The 20643-nt window shown below is 42.2% G+C and overlaps 1 protein-coding gene across 1 annotated transcript; it reads right to left on the minus strand.

The window, feature by feature from the left end:
- Positions 1–993: 993 nt before the first annotated feature.
- TECTB (tectorin beta) lies at positions 994–15244 on the minus strand. The gene is made up of 10 exons (XM_066621462.1): positions 15169–15244; positions 13021–13211; positions 10332–10474; positions 10156–10228; positions 5561–5664; positions 5399–5482; positions 4637–4799; positions 2568–2637; positions 1237–1269; positions 994–1046 (listed from the first exon to the last, which is right to left on the minus strand). Exons 1-10 carry the CDS (start codon positions 15242–15244, stop codon positions 994–996), a joined length of 990 nt encoding a protein of 329 aa, XP_066477559.1.
- Positions 15245–20643: the final 5399 nt, after the last annotated feature.

Genomic DNA, 20643 nt, shown 5'->3' on the forward strand with positions numbered 1-20643 from the left:
TTTCATAATCTCTGGTCTAATAAAGTCTAAAGGACACTTGCTGCACAATGAGGAGGGACATTAACTGATTGTAGGTGTGGCTGACATTAACCTACAACTGATTGTAGGTCTCAACAGCATCATACGCTCTTAGTTAACCTTTAGCATACTTCTAGGACTTACTTGGTCTGAAGTTCATATACTGAAACACTCTGATTGAAATATAGGATGCAATGCCTAAACATGTTTACTTGCATTCACCAGAGGTTACAGATTCTGACGCTGCTTCCTCCTCCAAAATGGTTTTCAATACAGACATTGGTCTTCTGTGTGAGGACTTTGCCTCTTCATAGGGGACAGTCACTGTTGGCCAAAAATTTGTTCTTTGATTTTGCAGAGTAATTGTCCATGTGGTCTCTCTCTACATGAAATGTGCACCTAAGCAGTAGCACACAACGGAGTCGTAGTCATACATACAATTCACCAAGTAGTTGAAGGTGGCTGCCAACAGGGCCCCTCCCACCAGCCAGAAGAACCAAAACCCTTTAGTTTTTGCTAGATAATGCATTCTCATGCTAGGCTCCCCTTTGATAAATTACGCACTGGTAATTCTGAGAATTTCCAGCTCTTCAAAAAAGCAGCAACACTTACATTCTAAGATCCAGATTGCCGACTGAAGTGTATTCTGTAGTACTTAATAAAAGTGCACGATCACAGACTGTGAGCATTAACATAGCCCATTACTGCTGTGTGGAAGCCATGTTATTATTATAGTACCTTGTTCCCTATTATATTGTAGTTTCCTCTTTCCCACTCGGAAAACTTGATTTGATATTTGATATATTTTTAAAAGCACACAGGTACCATTGTTCTCAAATGTCACAGAAACAAAACATTAGACGGATATTGTTTATTTTTAATGTAAAATACTGTAATTCAACAGATAAAATAAGCATCTCTCTGTAGCAATAAAGTACCATGAGGACGATGCATCAGCAGCTGATTTGGCTGTACTTATAGTAACACTGCACAAACTCCAAGCATGAGGAATAAATGGCAAAGGATAGCTGCAAAGGAAAATGAAACAGCAAGAAAATAAGTGAGTGGTCTCACTGTCAGGGATGGCTTCCAGATGTATCTAGCTGCTCTATTATAAATATAACAATAACTCTATTATTAAAAAATATTTGTGTTGATGCTGACACAATCACTTGGAATAATATGTGGCCTGGATAGGTTTAGAATTTGAATTTTTACCTGAAAAATTGTAATTCCTGGGTAATCCTCTACCTGTGTGAAATAAGAAAAAGTAGAATATACACAGGCAATATTTTAACGTATGAAAAAATTAAATAATGTGATTTCAGATACATGGCCAAAAACTACATTCTGAAATGTATGACCTGGTTAAAAAAAAAAATAGAATGGCTTCATTTTATTACTTATTTTATTTTAAATAGTTATCAGCCATATATGCCAGAGGAAGCTTACGGTAATCATAATCAAAATCACAGCCATCAGTATTTATAATTTAAAAAATTATACTTGTTTGGTTATACTTGGTTTACTTGTTTGGAATTTTTTTAGCTGAATTTCCAAATGCCTTTGTAAATAAGAATATTTGTAATCCCTTCTGAAAGTCATCAGAAACGTGCTTTTCCAAACCTCCCCCAGGGCCTTGACAGAGTGTCGACAGAGATGCCTTTATCATTTCTCACAGGTATGCCATGCATTCCAATCTTTAAAAAAAAATGTGTCTGAGAGCTCAATCCTATATTCTGCTGGTGTAGCTGCACCATCAAAAATGGGCGCACTTTACCCAGTGAGCTGGGGGTTGCACCAGCTACTGTCACTTCTCCTCCTCCATGGAATCAAACAACATCTTATGTTCTTATGTTTTAAACCAGGGGTGCCCAAACCCAGGCCCTGGGGCCACTTGCAGCCCTTGAGGACTCCCAATGCGGCCCTCAGGGAGCCCCCAGTCTCCAATGAGCTTCTGGCCCTCCAGAGACTTGCTGGAGCCCTCATTGGCCCGACACAACTGCTTTCAGCATGAGGGCGCTGTTTGACCTCCCACGTGAGCTGTGGGATGAGGGCTCCCTCCACTGCTTGCTGTTTCACATCTGTGATGCAGTAGCAGCAGCAAAGGAAAGGCCAGCCTTGCTTTGTGCAAGGCCTTTTATAGGCCTTGAGCTATTGCAAGACCTTCATTCATTCATATAAGTTCATCTTTAATATATTCATTTATGGAAACTCATGTAAATTTATTCAAATTTTAAATGTAAATTAAATTTTTTCCCCAGCCCCCGACACAGTGTCAGAGAGATGATGTGGCCCTCCTGCCAAAAACTTTGCACACCCCTGTTCTAAACTGAACAGAGATGTGTCAGAGAGGTGAGTGGTAGGTTAGTACATCACCCACTACTCTCCTCTCCTCTGTATGTCCTGTTTCATTCTGTTCTTTTCTTCGTATTCCAATACAGGAGGCAGAAAGAAGAACAGCAGGGTCGGTGACTGACTTAATGCCAGCCTCCTATTGATCAACATTGCTTTCATCCTAATCTAGAATGCAAATGTCCCTCACTTACTGTTCACATTGAGTTCAGCCATTAAAACACCTCCTGTTTGTTCTATACGTTGCCTCCGCTTTGCACATGCCTTAAGGAAGAAGAAAACAGTTGTCACCTTTGTTATCTCAGAGACAGAGAAATACAGAACTAGTCCACAGAACTAGAACTAGAACGCATGCTGAATGAAGATACATTTTTTTCCTATAGGCTGCAGATCAAAAAGAAACTATTTCAATATGATGCTATGAAGTTTCTCCAGTTTGGTACAGATACTTTCTGTGAGTTTTAGAATAACTCAGCAGTGAAAAAAAATAAGACAACAGAATGGTCCTAGACATTTTTGGACTTAGAATTAGATCCAAATATGTTATGTTTATTCTGAGGATCTCTGTCTTCTGCAGTGTTTACTTCAGTGTGTTGTGGTAGAAGAAAGGACCTACTTATCCCAATGGGAGTGGCTGGATTGGAGTTTTGTGGGTGAAGTGTTACTACTACATCCTACAGTCTCCACTGCCATGTGATTTGGTGCATAAAATGCTTTCTTCCACACCCATAGTGCAACCGCATACCTCCACCCATCACTGCACAAGCAGATCAAACAAGAGACAGTTGGCAGTGTCAACCATTAAACAAGATCTGGACTTACTTTGCCAATGTTGTCTCATTCAAGTCGGCATCAAGATCTATTTTGAAAGATCCAGCACATTTCATAAAGCTACCCAGGGGTGAAAATTGCTTCAGGCATCACAAGCTATGGTACATCTTTCAGAATCAAAGACAACTGTTGCTACAGATATAACTTATTTTCAGATGCCAACAATCAAATCTGCATGCACTGATAAGCTGCAATTATTAACTACATTCATACCATGTGGGTATATGGAACAAGATCTCACATGTGCCTTCCATGTGGCCTTTTTTTTATTTTAATGAAGGGGATCTCAGTCGGGGTTTGAAGTTCAGAAACATTTGACCTTAATTCAAGTACATAGATACAGTCACACATCTATACATCGCTCTAGCTCCCTCTAGTGGGAAGTATAATCATTTAGTACTTTTCAATGTATTGTATTTGTGTCCATCTGGCCTCTTTTCTCCAAGGAGCTCAGCAACAAAGTATAAATTAAGTCCCGTCCCCCCCCCCATATTATCTTCACAATAACAATATGATGTGAATTAGTCTGAAAGAGACCAAAATTGGCCCAAAGAACTTTAGAGCAGGGTTTAGAAACTTTAGAAACCCAAAGAGCAGGGTTTGGATTCTGGACTCTTTATCACTTTTGCAGTCTATCCAATTCACTTAAGGCTGATAATGGCTTGCTGTAGACATCTTTTTTAGATTGTGAGCCCTTTTGGGACAGGGAGCCATTAGTTATTTGATTTTTCTCTGTAAACCTCTTTGTGAACTTTTGTTGAAAAGCGGTATATAAATACCGTTAATAATAATAATAATAATAATAATAATAATAATAATAATAATAATAATAATAATAAAAGCAATGCCTTTGCAGAAAGCTATTTAATCCTGAAATGACAGAGCTTAGCCACATATCCAGACTTCATTGGGCCTTCAAAGAAATGAATCCAATATTTAAATGTCCAGTATTTAAAAGTCTCTTGCTGCCACCAAGAGAAGTTAGGCGGATGACGGCCAAAAATAGGGCCTTCTCGGTGGTGTCGCCTGTATTGTCGCATTCCCTTCCCTTTGAGTTGAGAACAGCTTCTTCACTGTTAACCTGCCGGTGAGGCTTGAAGACTTTTTTATTTCAGAAAGAGTTTGATGCCTGATAGGGGGCATGGCGGCTGCTTTTTAACAATTGTTTTATATGGCTGGTTTTATTGCTGCTGGTCTTATTGTTTTATTATCTATTTTATTGTTTTATTGTATTTTTACAGTTTAATGTATTTGTATGTATTTTTAAGTGTTGTTAGCTGCCTTGGGTGCCCTTCAGGGAAAAAGGTGGATTACAAAACTAACAACAACAACAACAACAACAGTATTTATATACCGATTTTCAACAAAAAGTTCACAAATCTAATAAATAAAAGTCTAGGCTGCTTTGCTAATTGCTACACAAAGAACTTACCACAGGGCAGGAGAACTTTTCACTGTCACACACGTGTGTCTCGCAGTGCAGCCACACTTTAGAAAGCTTTGGAATATTCCGGAACCGGAATGCAGTAAACTGGAAAGTGGCCCGGCTGTCTTTCCCATTTTCATGTACTAAGATGGAATCATCTGTTGCACACCTGAGCCACATGACAACAGGCAGTGTGAGAATGAGGAAACCCATAAGGCATTCCTTCTTTTGCTATCTCTAAGCCATTCACTGCATTGCAGTCATCCTGGGACTGGACTGGGACAGGGGCCTACGACACATGTGAATGGTTAATGGAGAAAGCCAGGAATGCAGAGGTGGGATTGATGCCTTTGCCAAAACAGACAAAGGCTTCAATAGCAGTGAAAGCAGCTTCTCTTTCACTCTCAAATGGGAAGAGAGAAGTTGCATTTACCAGTCAGTTATGCTGCAGATTGGGGGATTAAGTTGGTGACCAACAGGACCACCAGGTGGGGCCCATGCCACAGGGGAGCTCTGGGCATGTGCCAAAGGACCAAACTCAGGCTTTGCCAAGCATTCAAACATGCAGTCTTCACTAGGTGACTGAAATGGAACAGCGCCAACAGTGTTGTGCTCATAATTATTCTGAATGTCTACATAATCCATCAAAAAGTACTGCAGGTGACAATAAGACCAGCCTATAGAACCTCCTCCAGAACATCCTCCTCATTAGGGTTCCAGATCACATGAATACAAAATGTATTTTGACACATTCACACAATTACGTACCCCTTAGTTATGAGAGGCCACTGGATTTGATAGTAATACTCTGATGACGGAGTTGCCCAACAATTGGTCAGGACAACTTTAAATCTGGGGGAGACAAACAGATGTGAGCCATAGAACTGTGACTGTTTCAGTACCAATTTCACATGAGGGGTTCACCAATACCTGTTACTTAAGCCCTTTGCTTCTACTCCAGCAAATACATCTGAACCAATATCTGAAGTTTCAACTATAAAGGGGGCTTCCTTCTTGCTTGTAAACTTGGCATTCTGAGAAAGAAAATGGGGCAATGGGTTAGTAATGTAACATGGGCACAGCAACCAGGCAACTGGATACAAAGTGTAAGACGATATGGCCTTGATATGCCACTCACCAAACAGTCTGAAAGCTTGTATAAAAACATGAGAAATATGACCGAGATTGGAAGCTGCTGAAAGGAACTAGTTGGAAAGCTACATGACAAGACCTACTTAGAGGCAACATTCAACCACCCACTGCTGAACTGTATGTGGAAAGTTACTCAGTTCAGCATGGATAAGCATGATGGATAAGCCCATCATGATTATGATTAATTGACCATTGTGATGAAATGAACCAATATGATATGAATTGAGTAACTCTTATCTGGAACGCTTGGGACCTGATTTCAGAATATCTGTACTGAATGAAAAGAATAAACCTGTTGGCATGGTCTGTGCTGTCTGGTGTGGGTGAGGCTCCCAACTTGCCCCTTCCCTTCACCCCATCACCCTCTGAAAGGCCCTCAAAACTGCCTGCTCAGCTCTGCAGCACCTTCTGTACAACCCAAGGCTAGGGGTTATAACACAGCCGGCTTCCTTCTGCCTCATGGACCTTGCACTATGCAGTTGGCATGCAAAAAAGTAAAAAAGTAAAATATATGTCTGCATACCCCAGCATGCATTGTGCTAGGCCGGCCAGTTCCCACTGGCATGCAAAAAAGTCAACTTTTTTTTTTTTTTTTTAAAGTCATGTTGATGTTCAAAAAGATTATGGAATACTTCGGATTTTGGAATTTTGGATGGAGGGGATGCCCAACCTGTACATAAATTGTTAGATGTGTTGACTGGAATAATATTTATAGTGAAGTTTTGTCTTGTTTAAGTTTCAGCCTTGAGATAATATTTGGAGGTGCAAAAACAAAACACAGCGTTGTAATACAGGTTATGAAGTATGGCTCTTTTATGATTGCTGGTGTTGGGCAAAAGATGTGGTTGGCTTAGAAGTGATGAAGGTTGTGATTGATTGAGGTTTGGTGGCAGTAAACAGTTTGCAGTTGGTTGAAGGCAGTTAATGGGAAGAAAGTTGAAATGTTAGATAGAAGGAGAACAAGACCTGTAAATAACTAAAGTAGAGGTTCCCAAACTCCTCGAGGAAGCATGGAACCTCATATGTAGTGGCGGGGGCAGGGAAGGAGTGGGGGGGGGCCCTGACAGCACCACAGCAATCGTCACACTGCAGGGACCCTGGGACATTCTAAACTTACCTGGGCGGGCTCCTGAAACTTCTTTGAGGGTCCCAGAGGCTCGCAGCCCCCTCAGTGAGCAGCTGCCCTGATCACAGATCGGAGCTCAGGGCAGCCATATGGAGGCTCGCAGAGGGGGCTTCTAGCCTCCGGGACCCTCAAAGAGGTTTCAGGAGCCCTTCAGGTGCATTAGAATGTCCTGGGTCCCCACAATGCTGCAATCACTGTGGTGCCATGGGGGACTCATTCCTGGGCCACTCCCCTTAAGGGGGAATGGCCCTTTTCCAGTTCCCCTGGTGGATTGTGACCCACCTGTTTGGGAACTGCTGAGCTAAAAGAAAAATGCTGCTTGAGTAGGTGGATGCATCTGTTTTGCTATTTTTTTTAAAAGATGTTTATTTTAAAATAACGCACTTGGTTTAGCATTTCAAACAAAGTTAAAGCATTGCCTTAACAGGGTGGCTTGAGGTTCTAGCAAATTGGTATCTCTCTCTCACCAGGGAGACACCACAACCACTAAGCACTGATTCACATGATTTCATCTCAAATTCTTACATGCTAAAATTGTTATTTGAATAGCTTTAACTGTAGTGCAAACGTTGCAAACATGTCACGTACCAAATTTGATTATGCACATCATGAAAGATAGGTGCAACATGGGGAAATGGGCAGAGAGTAATGTTGTAAGTGAATCTTTGCTCAAAATGACAGCTGTTATGAAACCCAAAGAAGGGTTTCATAAACATTTGGCCTGCTACATGGTGTTCCGTCATGTTAGTTATATATTACATTGATCTGAATCCTTTTCCAGAGATCAAACATTCACCAAGTCAAATGCCTCTTACTGGATTATAGCCCATTAGGATGAGTTCTCTGGTATCATGCACTGGGTGCTGTTGTTTTGTTTGATATTTATCATAATTATTCAGAAGATCAGGAGGGTCTGAATGTGCAAACTTCTGTATAATGAATTTAGTTCTGAATAACTGCTGATGAGAATACATGATCCATTTACCCCAATACCACATAGCTATGGAGACAAAACAATCAGAGTGAGACTTCTGATGTTTAGATGCCCAAAGCTTTTCATCCCTGAATCTCACATAATAAATAACTGTTGTAAACAGTCTTTTGCTTGAAATGTGCTGAAACTAGGAGAACTGAAGCGGATACAGTGTAGTTTCACTGACATTCTATTGCTGTGGGGTCATGGGAAAATGCCAGTCACCTGACCTGCTGGAGAGAATCTCTGTTCATAGTATCTTGAGGTCTGGCTTCCAGTTATTCATGGTAAAATCTAGGCCATTCTCTGTCTGAGATTTGATGGGGGGAAAAGGAGATTTAGGCTTGATTTCTATTCAAGTAGCATGTTCTGCACACATACCTAATGCTGAAAAGGGGGAAGAACTTGCAGATAAAGGCTTCATGGTAAGAAACCAAATACAAAGTGGAATAAAGATCCCAAGAGAACATTAAACATCTTCTGCATTCAGAAGACAGCTAGGTAAATTTCAGTAAGAATGAATGAAACTTCTTTGTGTAGCAAGGCCTAAAAGACGATACACATTGCCCTTTGTTTGTGACATTCAGCAGGTCTTAATGGTTTTTGCTCTAGTGCAGTATATTAAACTCAAGTGTCACACAATGCTTGTACCACCATCAGAAAGCACAAGTACATAAAGAAGATATATGAGATATTCACAGTGCGCTCCCATGCACACTTAGCCCTCTGAGCAAATATATATATAATTGGACTGCTAACTTATCAGGTTAGTATGCAGTAGCAAAATTAATATAGCTAAAAGTTAACAAAGCTAAAAGTAGCAAAGACAGTAGCGTAACTGAACTGTACCAGACCAGTATACAATATAGGCAACCTCTACATAAGCAATGAATTGTTATGCTGCAAGGTGTATGCTCGTTATAGTGGGTCTGGGAGGTATATGCTGGGGGGGGCAATGCTTGACCAACGTGGACCCATGCTTGACCAATTCCTGAAGCAGGGAGGCGCCACTTGTAAGCATGGGTTAAAGGGGATGCTGATTGGCAATGGTGGGGGAGCAGCAGCGAACTGCCTTCTTCTTCTCTTAGTGCCATTTGACAATTCTGGATGTCCTTTCCCCTGATAATGCAGCAGGGAAAGAAAGAGGATGGTCTGCTGCTCCGCCTGCTCATAACTGCCTCCTAGTAAGCCTCCCCATTGGTCCCTGGGCTCCTGGCGGCTTCTCAGAAGGCAGTGGAAGCAGCAGGAGCAGGCTGTCGGCTTCTTTCCCAGGTGCCATTTTACAAATCCTGCTGCTGCTATTCCCCATGATCACTGGGAAGCCATCCTGCAACCCAGGGCACAAAGGGCAGGCCTGCCAGGGGACAATGGGGAGCAGGTGGCAGCCACATATGTGAGCCCTCTATTTACTTGCTTACTTACTTACTTTATTTCTAGGTTGCCTTTCTCCCCAGAGGGACCCAAGATGGCTTACAATGACAGTTAAAAATACAAAACCATGATTAAACAGAAATCATGCCACCTCTCCAGTGCCTGGTTCCTGGGCAATGGACCTGACATAACCTTTGCATGGTTTTCCAAAGCATGGGGGAGGGTACCATTAGGTTCTCACAGGGCTTTTCCCTTGACTCCCCTGATTGGAACCAAGAGCTCTGTAAATTAATTAAAAACATTGTGCCTGCAGTCATTCCCTAAGCTCCATATTGAACTCCCTGTGTAGATACTAATAAATTATAATGACTTAATACATGTCTGTTGATCATTACTTAGTGACTGGGATATGAAGGGATGGCTTGCATGAGTGCAATGTCAAACACACAATGAGCCACACAGAGAGGTCCTCTCCTGACACTTCCACAATCTCAAGGTAAAAAGTGAGCTATCAAGCAATACATTACAGAGTGAGTCCCATGCATATAGATCAACGGTCTCCAAACTTTTTGGCCATAGGGCTGTATCTGGCACAGTGTCAAGGGCCACTAAAAAATTAAATATAAAATTTAAATAAATACATTAGAGATGGAATTTAGATGAATGAATAAATGAATGAAGGGGCTCAAATTTCCAGGATTTCTCCAAACACTAATACACACCACACATGAAATAAAGCACACACGTGATTGGACTCCCATTCCCCCAGCTCCCAAGTAGCTTACTCAAATACGTACAGTAGTAAATACCGTTACACCACAGGCGCCCTAAATGCCTTGAGGTATTGACCCACCCACCTCCCAGCATTATGAAATTTAGAGCAAACATCTACATATTACTTACAGAATAGAAGTTGAGGGACAACTGACTTTCAAACGAACCGGAGCTGCCGTTCTTCACATGAACTGTTGCCACTCTAAAAGAGGCAGAAAATGTCACATGACTAAATCATACACTGCTGAAAGTAGAGCTAGGTATATTCTAGATGATGGAGCATCTATCAATCAAGGCAGGATTACCTTTGATCAAAGGCTGCATGGTTCACCAGGTAGTTTGCGTGGTACGTGCATGTAAAGGTATAGTTTACAGGCTGGCTCTTCACAATTACTGAGCTGTCATTGGAGATGATGGAATTATAGAAATGATAGATGGGATTTTTGAACTGTAACAGAAGAAAGACAGGGAGGTAAATAATGTCTGCATCACAAATGCAATCTCATGGGTTTAAAGCAGTGGTTCCCAAAAGGTGAACTGTGGCTCCCTGGAGAGCTGTGGAAACCAGCCTGGGGAACAGTGGAATCCTTGCGTAAAAGTAACCCACCACCGTATACAATGTATAGGATTGTGTCCCTGAAGGGGAATACGTCAAGGGAGCCACCAGTCAAAAAAGTTTGGGAACCACTGGTTTTAAATGTTCAATTATTCAAGTCTGGCCGAGTAGCCACATGGCTTCACTCATCACAATGAAGGGACAGAAGAGGCAGAGGATGTTTCATAGGATGTACAATTTTGCTACTACAAGTTCATAACCCATACATGAGTTAGGATCCAATCCTATCCAAGTTTCCAGTGCCGGCGCTGCTGTGCCAATAGGGTTGCACTGCATCCTGTGTTGCAGAGGGAGTCTCAGAGGCCTCCTCAAGGTATTGAAACATTTGTGCCCTTACCTCAGGCTGCATTGTGGCTGCCCCAGGGCTGGAAAGTTGGATAGGATTGAACCCTTAGTCATTAATGTCTTTTTGACAGTTTATATTTCTGGAACTGGCTCATACATTGACCCAGACTGTGATCCTATTTGAATGGTGATGTAATAGGTGTAGGCCCCCTCCCTTCCACCATGCACCTAAGTCACACACAACTGGGTATCCACACGTATAGGCTTCTGTATGGATTACCTGCCTTCCATGTTACCTTAGGTGCGGTGGTGGGAGTGAATATTCCCCCTCTTCTTCACCATGCAAAGAGGATCGTTGGCTGAGTGAGTGAGTGCAATAGCCTTAGGAAGCAAGTGATGGTTCCATATAAATTACTAAGTGTCCTCTCTAAAGAGAAATCAGAAAAATATAACTGTTGAATTAGGTAACTGAAATTGGTGTCTTATCTATATGCTGCAAAAACATATCAACTCCTTGGATTGTTGTTTCCAGTGTATTTTTACTGTAATCTTTCTCAAAAGACTATTTAATGATTTTGCAAGGCAGCTGAATAAAACTGGAAAAACTTATATTCCAGGCAGCCCGATCTATCCTGCATTGGAGCAGGTAGGCAGGCAGGCAGGTAGGCAGGCAGGCCTGTGCTGTATCCAGTGCAGGGTTTGAGGAGGAGCAACTCAGAGAAAGGGGATGTATTTCTCTGTACCCCATGTTGTGTGGCAACCACCTCAATGGGGCTACTCAGATCTGCTCCAGCAAAATCACTGGTGCAAATCCAAGCAGCCTGGTCCCACCCCCCTCCCGGGCCCTGTCCACCCTCTGGCCCTCCCTCCTCCCCGTCCTCCCAAACTCCCCTTACCAGCCGCCTTTGGCTGGCATGAACTCACCATCCTGGACAGTGCAGAGGCTGGATTAGGCCTCCACAGGCCAGCACGTCTTTGTGCTGGCCCCACCAACTCCCAAATCATCAGAAATGTGCCTTATGGCACATTTGCGACAGTCCTGGGCCAGTGCAAGGGACATGCGCCAGCTCAAAGACAGTTCTGGATTGTGCTCCCAAAGTAGTAAGCAGACATTTATCTAGGATCATATGCCAAGTTGGGCCAATTTATGTAGGGGTTTCAAAATACTGGACTCATCGCTCCAAATCAACCTGCAAACTGCTAATAAGGCAAAGACCCAAATCCTAACCAACTTTCCAGCACTGACATAGCCGTGCCAATGGGGCATGTGCTGCATCCTGCAGTCCGGTGGCGGTCACGGAGGCCTCTTCAAGGTAAGGGACTGTTTGTTCCCTTACCTCGGAGCTGCATTTCCCTTATGTCAGTGCTGGAAAGTTGCGCCCATCATGTCTTTCCTTACTGTTCATAAGTAACATGTGAAAACAACTTGATTATTGTCAGTATTCTACAGTACTAAGTTGTGTATCATGTTCATTATTATAATTTAATCATGAGTTATGATCACGTGATTATAATGTAGCCAGTTACACTGAACCACTTTTGATTTCCATAGTCAACTGTATAAGATATAGGAGATGAAGAGAACCAGTCAATCTATAAAACAAAACTGCTTCTTTCACAAACACCACTGAGTGTTTTCAAAGTGTTCCTGTAACATAATATTAACTGTACAACAGAACTAAATATTCATAGAGGAAGAGTTACTAGGAGTGTGATGTTACAAAAGTTGTCACAACTTGCAAGATAAATATCTTGCACATTTAGCAAAGTACAAATTGCCAGTATTAAATATCACCACTTTAGCCCAGAATTTCTAAGCAGCTGAAACATAGTTTTGAAGGGTGAGAAGAATGAAGGCATATCCATATCCTAGAGTGATGTTCATCCTAGAGTGATGATTTGTTTGTATAAATCTTGAAATGGCATGAGGCTGGAAAAGTGGGCACAGATTGTTTTTCAAATTATAATTCCAAAGATGTAATAAAAGCAGTGAGAATCTTTTCTTAGATAACAAAGGGCTTTGTCTCAGTCACACACTGTATAAAAATTCCACCAAAGCTATGGAAGGAATTACTTGTGTATTGACTACTTACATCTGATTGAGTTCCACAGTATGATTTATTTTTGGGTGACAAATCTGGAATTGTAAACTGGTAGTATCCTGAATCATGGATCCCATTATAGCAAACCCCGCCAAGAGCCAGCTGATTAACTTCCCATCCGTAAGGACATTCAGGGATTCTAGTAATTATGGTTTTAGGGTAACAGTACACCAAAATGATATCTAAAAGTAAAAAGGAAAGTTGTGTTTTTTGTTTGTTTGTTTTTAATTACAACATAATTACAGTTATGCAGTTATAAAGAAATGCTTGTTGCTGCTTCTTATGTTCAAGACCAGTCTATAACACTAAAAATACAACATAGTTCCAATGAGTCCTGATGTCAATTAAGTTCTCAGTATATACCACAAGTAGTTTCTTCACCCTAGAACTATGATCTCTCTTGATATGCATTTTATTTTCTGACATGTTTACTATAAAAATGGTTTTTTCACAGAATAGTACCAAATGTAGATACTTGAACCTGTTTAATTTTAGTTTAACCTGATGGTGCATTCAATTATTTACCACTTTCACTAACAGGACCTCTTCCCAACTTTTTTCCCTATTGTTTTAACACATCCCTTTGTTTTTGTAATCTCTTAGAAACACATGTTTTCTAAGTGTGCTTCCATGTTTTTTCGCATTTCCAATTTTTTTTTAAACATTTCCCAAAAATTAGCTCTGCACAAAAACAAAACATCCACAGGGTTGGAAAATTTGACATGATTTGTCAAGACACCTTCCCCATTCCAGATAAGAAGCAAATTTGTCAGCTTGTGGTAACATCTACAACTACATGGACTCATGGACATGAACTCAGATATGTTCCTAGTTTGCCCATAGTCTTACAGGCACATTATCATATATGAGAAAGGCACTTCACACTGCACAGATACTGACACAACTGCTTATGCCATTATGAATTACAGGGGGGCCTCCCAAATATTCCGTATCCATAGATCCACTTATCCATAGATTGGGTTTGCAGGGCCTCCCAGTATGCAACCCCTGGCATGGGCCCCCTCTGGAGCCAAGGGGAGCAGAGCTCCCCTCATCTCCAGAGGGTGGGAGTAGATGTTCCCTTGTATCTGTGGATTCGGTATCTGCAGGGGGATCTGGAACCCTGCCAAAGCCAGCTGATTAACTTCCCATTCATAAGGACATTCAAAACCCTCATGGAACAGAACCCCTGTGGGTACGGGGGCATGCCTGTATCTTAATTACTTCCCACAATCTCCAAATTACATTGTGAAATGAACAAAAAAACTGAACAGGGTCACACATGACACCCAAGTCTACCAAATTCGTCCATAATACCAGTTCATAGATATTTGCACTTCCAGTGCAGCCCACCTCAACATACAATGACTAGGAGAGGAAAATCAAGTGAAAACCAAAAGAGACAAATGTTCCCAATCATTTGTTTCCCAATCATTTCCCAATCATTCCCAACCACATACCTCTCCATATATGAAATTTATACCTCACTGAAATGTTCTATTACTCAAAAGCCCTAATCACATTCTACCTATGTTCATATAGCAACCGTCAATATGATGAAGGAGAAGATTTGAACCTGCGAAAGCTGTCTACTTCTTGGCATTAGATGAAGTAGATCCTTGCCTATGAAATCTCAGGCCACCATAAATCATCTTTAATTTACCACAGAACTCTCTAAAGCTCTTGCTCAATTCCAATATCATTAGTTGCTTTGGGCAACTATCTCTCAGCCTTGCTTCCCTTACGGCTGCAACCCTATGCACACTTACCTGGAAGTAAATTCCATTGAACTCAGAACTTACATTTGAGTAGACATGAATAGGCTTGTACAGTTAGTTCTGTTTAGCTGGGTTGAAAATAAAGGGGAAAAAACCATCCAAAAACATGCATATCTAGACTTGGTCATGTGTGATATGCATCACCCTTCATTTCTATCACTATCTCTGGTGATCTAGCGGAAATTCTTCATCTCTAGTGGCAAGATTACACATGTACATTTTTGCAAATAGGCTGTGGCGAATATTTCGATATGACTACAACTTTCTTTAATATTCATTCTTATTAAGTACAGCCAGGTACTTTGAAGGTTATTTAATTGCAAGGGAGAAATATAGCAGGGGTGCAATGAAATAATTTTACCTGCTTTATTGGGATTGCACCGAGCCGCAATGCCTCGAGCCAAGATCACCCACAGAAGAAAAGTAACCATCATCATGTCTTCCAAGGATATATAAATACTAAGAAACACAGAATTTGATTTTCCAAAATGCTTCCAGGACTTGAGGAGGATTCACTGCCTTACATGTATCAAGCCTGTTTGAGGTGCCTGTTAATTGCCAGCAGAAAATGAAACATGAATTTTTACACCCATGGTGAATGAGTACTTGTTCAGATTCCAGATTCAGACTAGAAATACCTAGATCACTGATATTATATAAATCACTTATTAGACAATGACAAATCACAGCATTTTAGCATTATGGTCCAGTTCTGCATTCTATAAGGCTTTAAAACTATATTATCTATTCAAAATTTAATATACATATTATTAGTAATACATTTCTGTTCAAATCAGGAGTTCATGTTCAGGAAGATGTCTAAAGAGCATCATACATACAGCACAGGAACAAGGTTGCCGATCAAGATGTTCATTCTCCCTATTCAAAATGAATGTGGGTATCTGCGACGCTTTTCCCAAGATGTCCTTTCAAATAACACCGGGTGGCATTATCTTTGCTTTATATAGGCCATCTTGTAAAAGGAGCTCTCAGCGTATTCAGCCTTGATTATCCCATGTGGCGAAAGGAGGTTGGATGGATAACAGGGTGGGTAATTCAGTTTTCCAAACTGAGAGTTTAGTTTCAGTCTTCTAATTCATGACTGTCACTTTAGTTTTCTCCTATCGGGAACATGACTTTTCGAAAGAGATATGCTATTTTTCATGTAGGATTTTAAGAGAATTCTGATTTTTGCGGCAGATTTTGTGTTATCACGTTGTTAAGTGGCTCTCCAAATAATGGAAGTGGCTTTTTAGCCATGACATCTTCAAGCAGTAGTAAAAGATAGCCCTTTTTGATCCTTTGAATTTTGGAAACACCTGGCAGACCAAGTTTCAATGCAATTCTGCAACCATTTAGTAAAGAAATGTATATGCTGTTTAAAAAACAAACCCTTAGATTGTCCAAATCATTATGGCAAATTTCGTCTTTTTCCCCCTCTTTTTAAGGAACCTCTGAATTGCCTGCTAAAAGACACTTTTTCATAAAAGACTGTCTGCAAAGAAAGGTCACCAGAAATAATTCCTCATGATTTTAACCCATTTTGATTCAAGCCAATAATTGTTGAAAGAAACAAATTGCCCAAAGTCTCATCATAAGTGATGATGGCTTTTCGGTACGTGATACCCTTCTTAGGTTAAAGGTACTCAATCAGACTGAAGTCCACAATGCCATTTCTGGTACAGTGCAGAGTTGTCTGTAGATGTTTTATTTGCATAAGAAACAAAAACTGCACAAAATGTACTTAGGTGAAACAGCATTCGATATCTGCAGTGATAAAAGGTGAAGGCCCAGGGGAGGCTTGTATTTCCTCAAGTAATTGCAAATAAAAAAGAGCATTCATTAAACAGCAAATTATACTGCAAATGCTAATTGCGCTCCCCAAGAGCACACCTTTAGATTTAACCAATTACAAAACCTTAACTATGGGAGGAATGATCTCCACAAAAAGTAAATTAATAGATTCTGGTGATCCCAGCCTCTCAAAATGTTTGGGGAAGTGGTTGTTTTTTTTTCCGTTTTTTTTCCTGTTTCACTGTATTCAGAGAGCTGTGCTATCATTTGCTACAAGATGACAACTGGAGTATACTGGATGAAATTTTTACATGATAGGAATAATACTTCTCATCTGTTTGCTTCACAGATTCAGACTAGAAATACTTAGATCACTGATATTATACAAATCTTGAAGTAGCCCTTACAACAACTAACATGCAGGTTGATATTATTATTCCCATATCACAGCTGGGACTGAGATGGTACGGCATGCCTAAGGCAACCTATTGACTTCATGGCACAGATGAGATTCATGCCTCAATCCTATTGGGGCCTTGTGCTGCTGAAACTAGTGGTCTGGCAGTGCAAGGTCCTTTATGGCTGTCACAAAAGGCAACACACCATTTACGCAGCTGGGCCACCACCATAAGTGGCAAGTGGCTTCAGCTGTGCATTAGTGGCCTTAGAATGACACCCAGAGCCAGTAAGTCAGCACAAGGGAGGAATGAGGCAGGGAGGGGAGGAGGGGCAGTGAGGAGTGGATCAAGGCTGGGAAGCAGGCAGTATTGGTGGCTGTGGTGCCACTAATAACCTACCCCCCCCTTCCCGGCCTTGATCCAACTTCCCAGATCCACTTGGACCTGCACCAGCTAAATTGCTGAGAAGGGTCTAGTAGACCAAGTGGGGCAGTGTGGGCTTACTCCTGGGAAAAGGAAAGAATTTTCCTTACCTGGAGAAGATGTCAGGACTGTCCCTTTCCGCAGGATGTAGCATGTGCTCCAGAGGCACAGCTGCATCTGTTGTTGGCATCCTTCAGTCTCGGAAGACTACGGTATTGCGCTCTAAATGGTGGTTCTGGAACAGAGTATCCTCTCCAGTGCGCGAAGCCTGGGTAAGGTAGATATGGAGAATAGACTGTTTCCCATGCAGCAAATCCCCCCCTCTCCATGTCGCTGAAATGGTCCAATGGAAAGGCAGAGGCCAATACGGTTGGTTCCAGCAGCGTCGCAGGAGTTGCCAGAACGTGACTGTGTTCAGCCATGAACTGCGTCAGGGACTCCGGCTCCGGATTTTGCCTCGAGGTTGACTCCCGAAGCCTTTCCCATAACTGGATGTAGCCACAAGGCAGTGGAGGTTTGGGATCAGAGTTTTCCTTCTCTCAGATGAGCTGCCTTCCCAGGCTGACGAGTTCCATCTACCCGGTGGCTGTTTAGTCGCCTCTTACGACAAGTACAGCCAAACTGAGGGCCTATTCTTATCCCCAGCCCCCAGGGGCTGCATCAGTAGGGTGCATCAATTTAGGTAAGATTGGACTGCCCATCCCACAAAGTCGTGAGTCGTAGCTCAGTCTCTTATTGCATAATCCTATGCATGTCTACTCAGAAGTAAGTACCATGGTGTCCAGTGGCCTTGCTCCCAGGAAAGTGTGTATTGGATTATAGCCTTATGGTCCAATGCTACCTAACTCACCATGATGCAGCAGTGCTTAATAAGCCCCTGCTAGCCTGGTTGGTCAATTCAGACCTGCGTGATTAATATCACTGGTGCAAGTCCGTGTTGACCTGTGAATGTGGATCAGGCCCAGGAAATGCTTAGAATTTGGTGGCCATCGCTGCTGTGAAACCAGCCCCCTTTATGGACTTGATCTACCCAACCCCTGTTGCCTCCCCGTTCTGCTCACCACCACCCTCCCTCCTGCCACTTCCTGCCATCCACATCAGCCTACCTGTGCCAGCAGGCCTTTTCTGGTCTGCTGTCATGTGCAAGGACGTTCTGGCCTTCCCACTGGCACTCCAGCAGTGTCCAACTCCAGAAAGCCTTTTGTGACTGCCATAAGGCAGTTTACACTGGTGGAATAGTGGCACTACACCAGCTCTTATTGAGCTATTCTTGTGTGATAATATTCTGGGGCACAAGATTAATCATTAGATTTTAGTAATTATGCTCTCACCAGCAACATATTCATTCTAGATTAGGATGGCAATATATACATGTGTACACTCACCCTCCTACCAGGTGGGTGGTCACTGCAGGAGGCATGTGCTGCCTTTGGTCTGGCTGCCCTCCTGATCTGTTCCAGGTCTGGGTAAAGGACCAGAGTCAAAAACATCAAGGAAGAGTGGCTATACCTCAAAGAAGGGGCTAGCTTCCACCACAGGTTCTCCCCACAGCTCTGGTGCACCACCTGCCTGGACTGGGTCCTTGCCTTCAATGACCTTGTAGCCCTCAGCCAATGGTGGGATATGGTGGGTGGTGCCAGAGTAGCCTCACTGACCCATATCAACATGGAGAGCGTCGGCTGAGATTGCTGAGCCAGCAGCATACTGAAGGACAAGTCTAGCTGGCCAGCAGCAATTCACCAAGTCCCATATTCCAGTTCAGTGCCAGAGTGGGAACTTCTGCAACCAGACAATAAGTCCAAGATTGGACAATAATAAATAATCAGTTATTATTTGATACTATATTATTTATTCTTACTAGCTTGGTGGAGTAACTATGGTACTGCCTACAGCCTACACAGGGAAAGTTGCTGGGACGGCTTCTACGTGCAATTGATGCAACTGACAGTTGTATCATCAACAGCGAACTACTGCACAGATCTTTTATAGTCTCCATGTTGTTTCAACCAATCACCACTAGGGGATTGTAGCACACTGGCCCTCAGTGATGGCTTATTAAGTCCAATTTCTCACAATATGAACTTTGGTCTGTCCAACTTATTTACCTCCTACACCCCAAAATGAACACCTACTGTTTTTGCCACCAAGTGGGGGTAAACAAGTGAAGCCAGTTTGCCTGTAAGGCCCAATAAGTTCACTTTTGCTACTAATTCAAGGTGCAGATGAAGGTATGTTCTGGTTACTCACTGGTGAGGAAATGTACTTTGTAATGCTTAGAGGCACCTCTCTTTTTCATTATTTGTTCTAGTGTTGAAGGCAGCATGCTGATGTTCCAGAATGAAGGTTTGCTCCAGTGATGGCTTGACAATGGGGGTTTGCCAAAGCTATGTGAGCCAAAGGGGTATCTTCAGTTATGCTCTGTATTGCTGTCTCACCGTTTAATTTCCAGCCTCTGTGCTGTAGACCATGGACACTGCACTTCTTTACCTGAAAGCCATCAAACAAGGACAATTTGGCTGGCTACAGCAATCAATGGAGAAAGGCTCTTTTCGTTTGTCAGAATAAGGAGACGCTATTATGAGGCTGCTGCTACCGCCGCCGCCATATCTATGGCAGCCTTCCAGTGCCACTGGGAGAGTGTCCAGCAAAGAAAAACAACAAGAGCAAGGACTTTGATGCCAGGGCTGGATGCCAATCTGAGAAAAACTGTCAGATTAATGAATGGCACAAAGGGCCCATTTTCCCCTTCTTTTCTCCTGCACTAAAAATTCTTTCTCACTGCTATAAGAGCAGGGGCTGCTGTAGAGACAGAAAGAATGAAAGGGCTTATAAGTGCCTTTGCATGAAAATGGAGCTAGGTGGTGCCACCCGTCAGCATGCTTGCCAAATTCTACTTAACACATGAAATCTTGTGAAATGCCAATAAGCATCTTGTGCCTGATGACATTGTGCAGGTAGTGCATATATGGGGAAAACAACTCTAAGGGCCCAATCCTAATCTCTGCCAACAAGGCTGATGGAGCACACACTTGATGCTATAGGTCAGGGGTGTCCAAACTTTTTGGCAGGAGGGCCACATCATCTCTCTGACACTGTGCCGGGGGCCCGGGGGGGGGGGAGAAGAATTAATTTACATTTCAAATTTGGTTAAATGTACATAAATAAATATATTAGAGATGGAACTTACATGAATGAATGAAGGTCTTGCAATAGCTCAACAT

The sequence above is a fragment of the Tiliqua scincoides genome, chromosome 3 (assembly GCF_035046505.1).
Source record: "Tiliqua scincoides isolate rTilSci1 chromosome 3, rTilSci1.hap2, whole genome shotgun sequence".
Taxonomy (NCBI): domain Eukaryota; kingdom Metazoa; phylum Chordata; class Lepidosauria; order Squamata; family Scincidae; genus Tiliqua; species Tiliqua scincoides.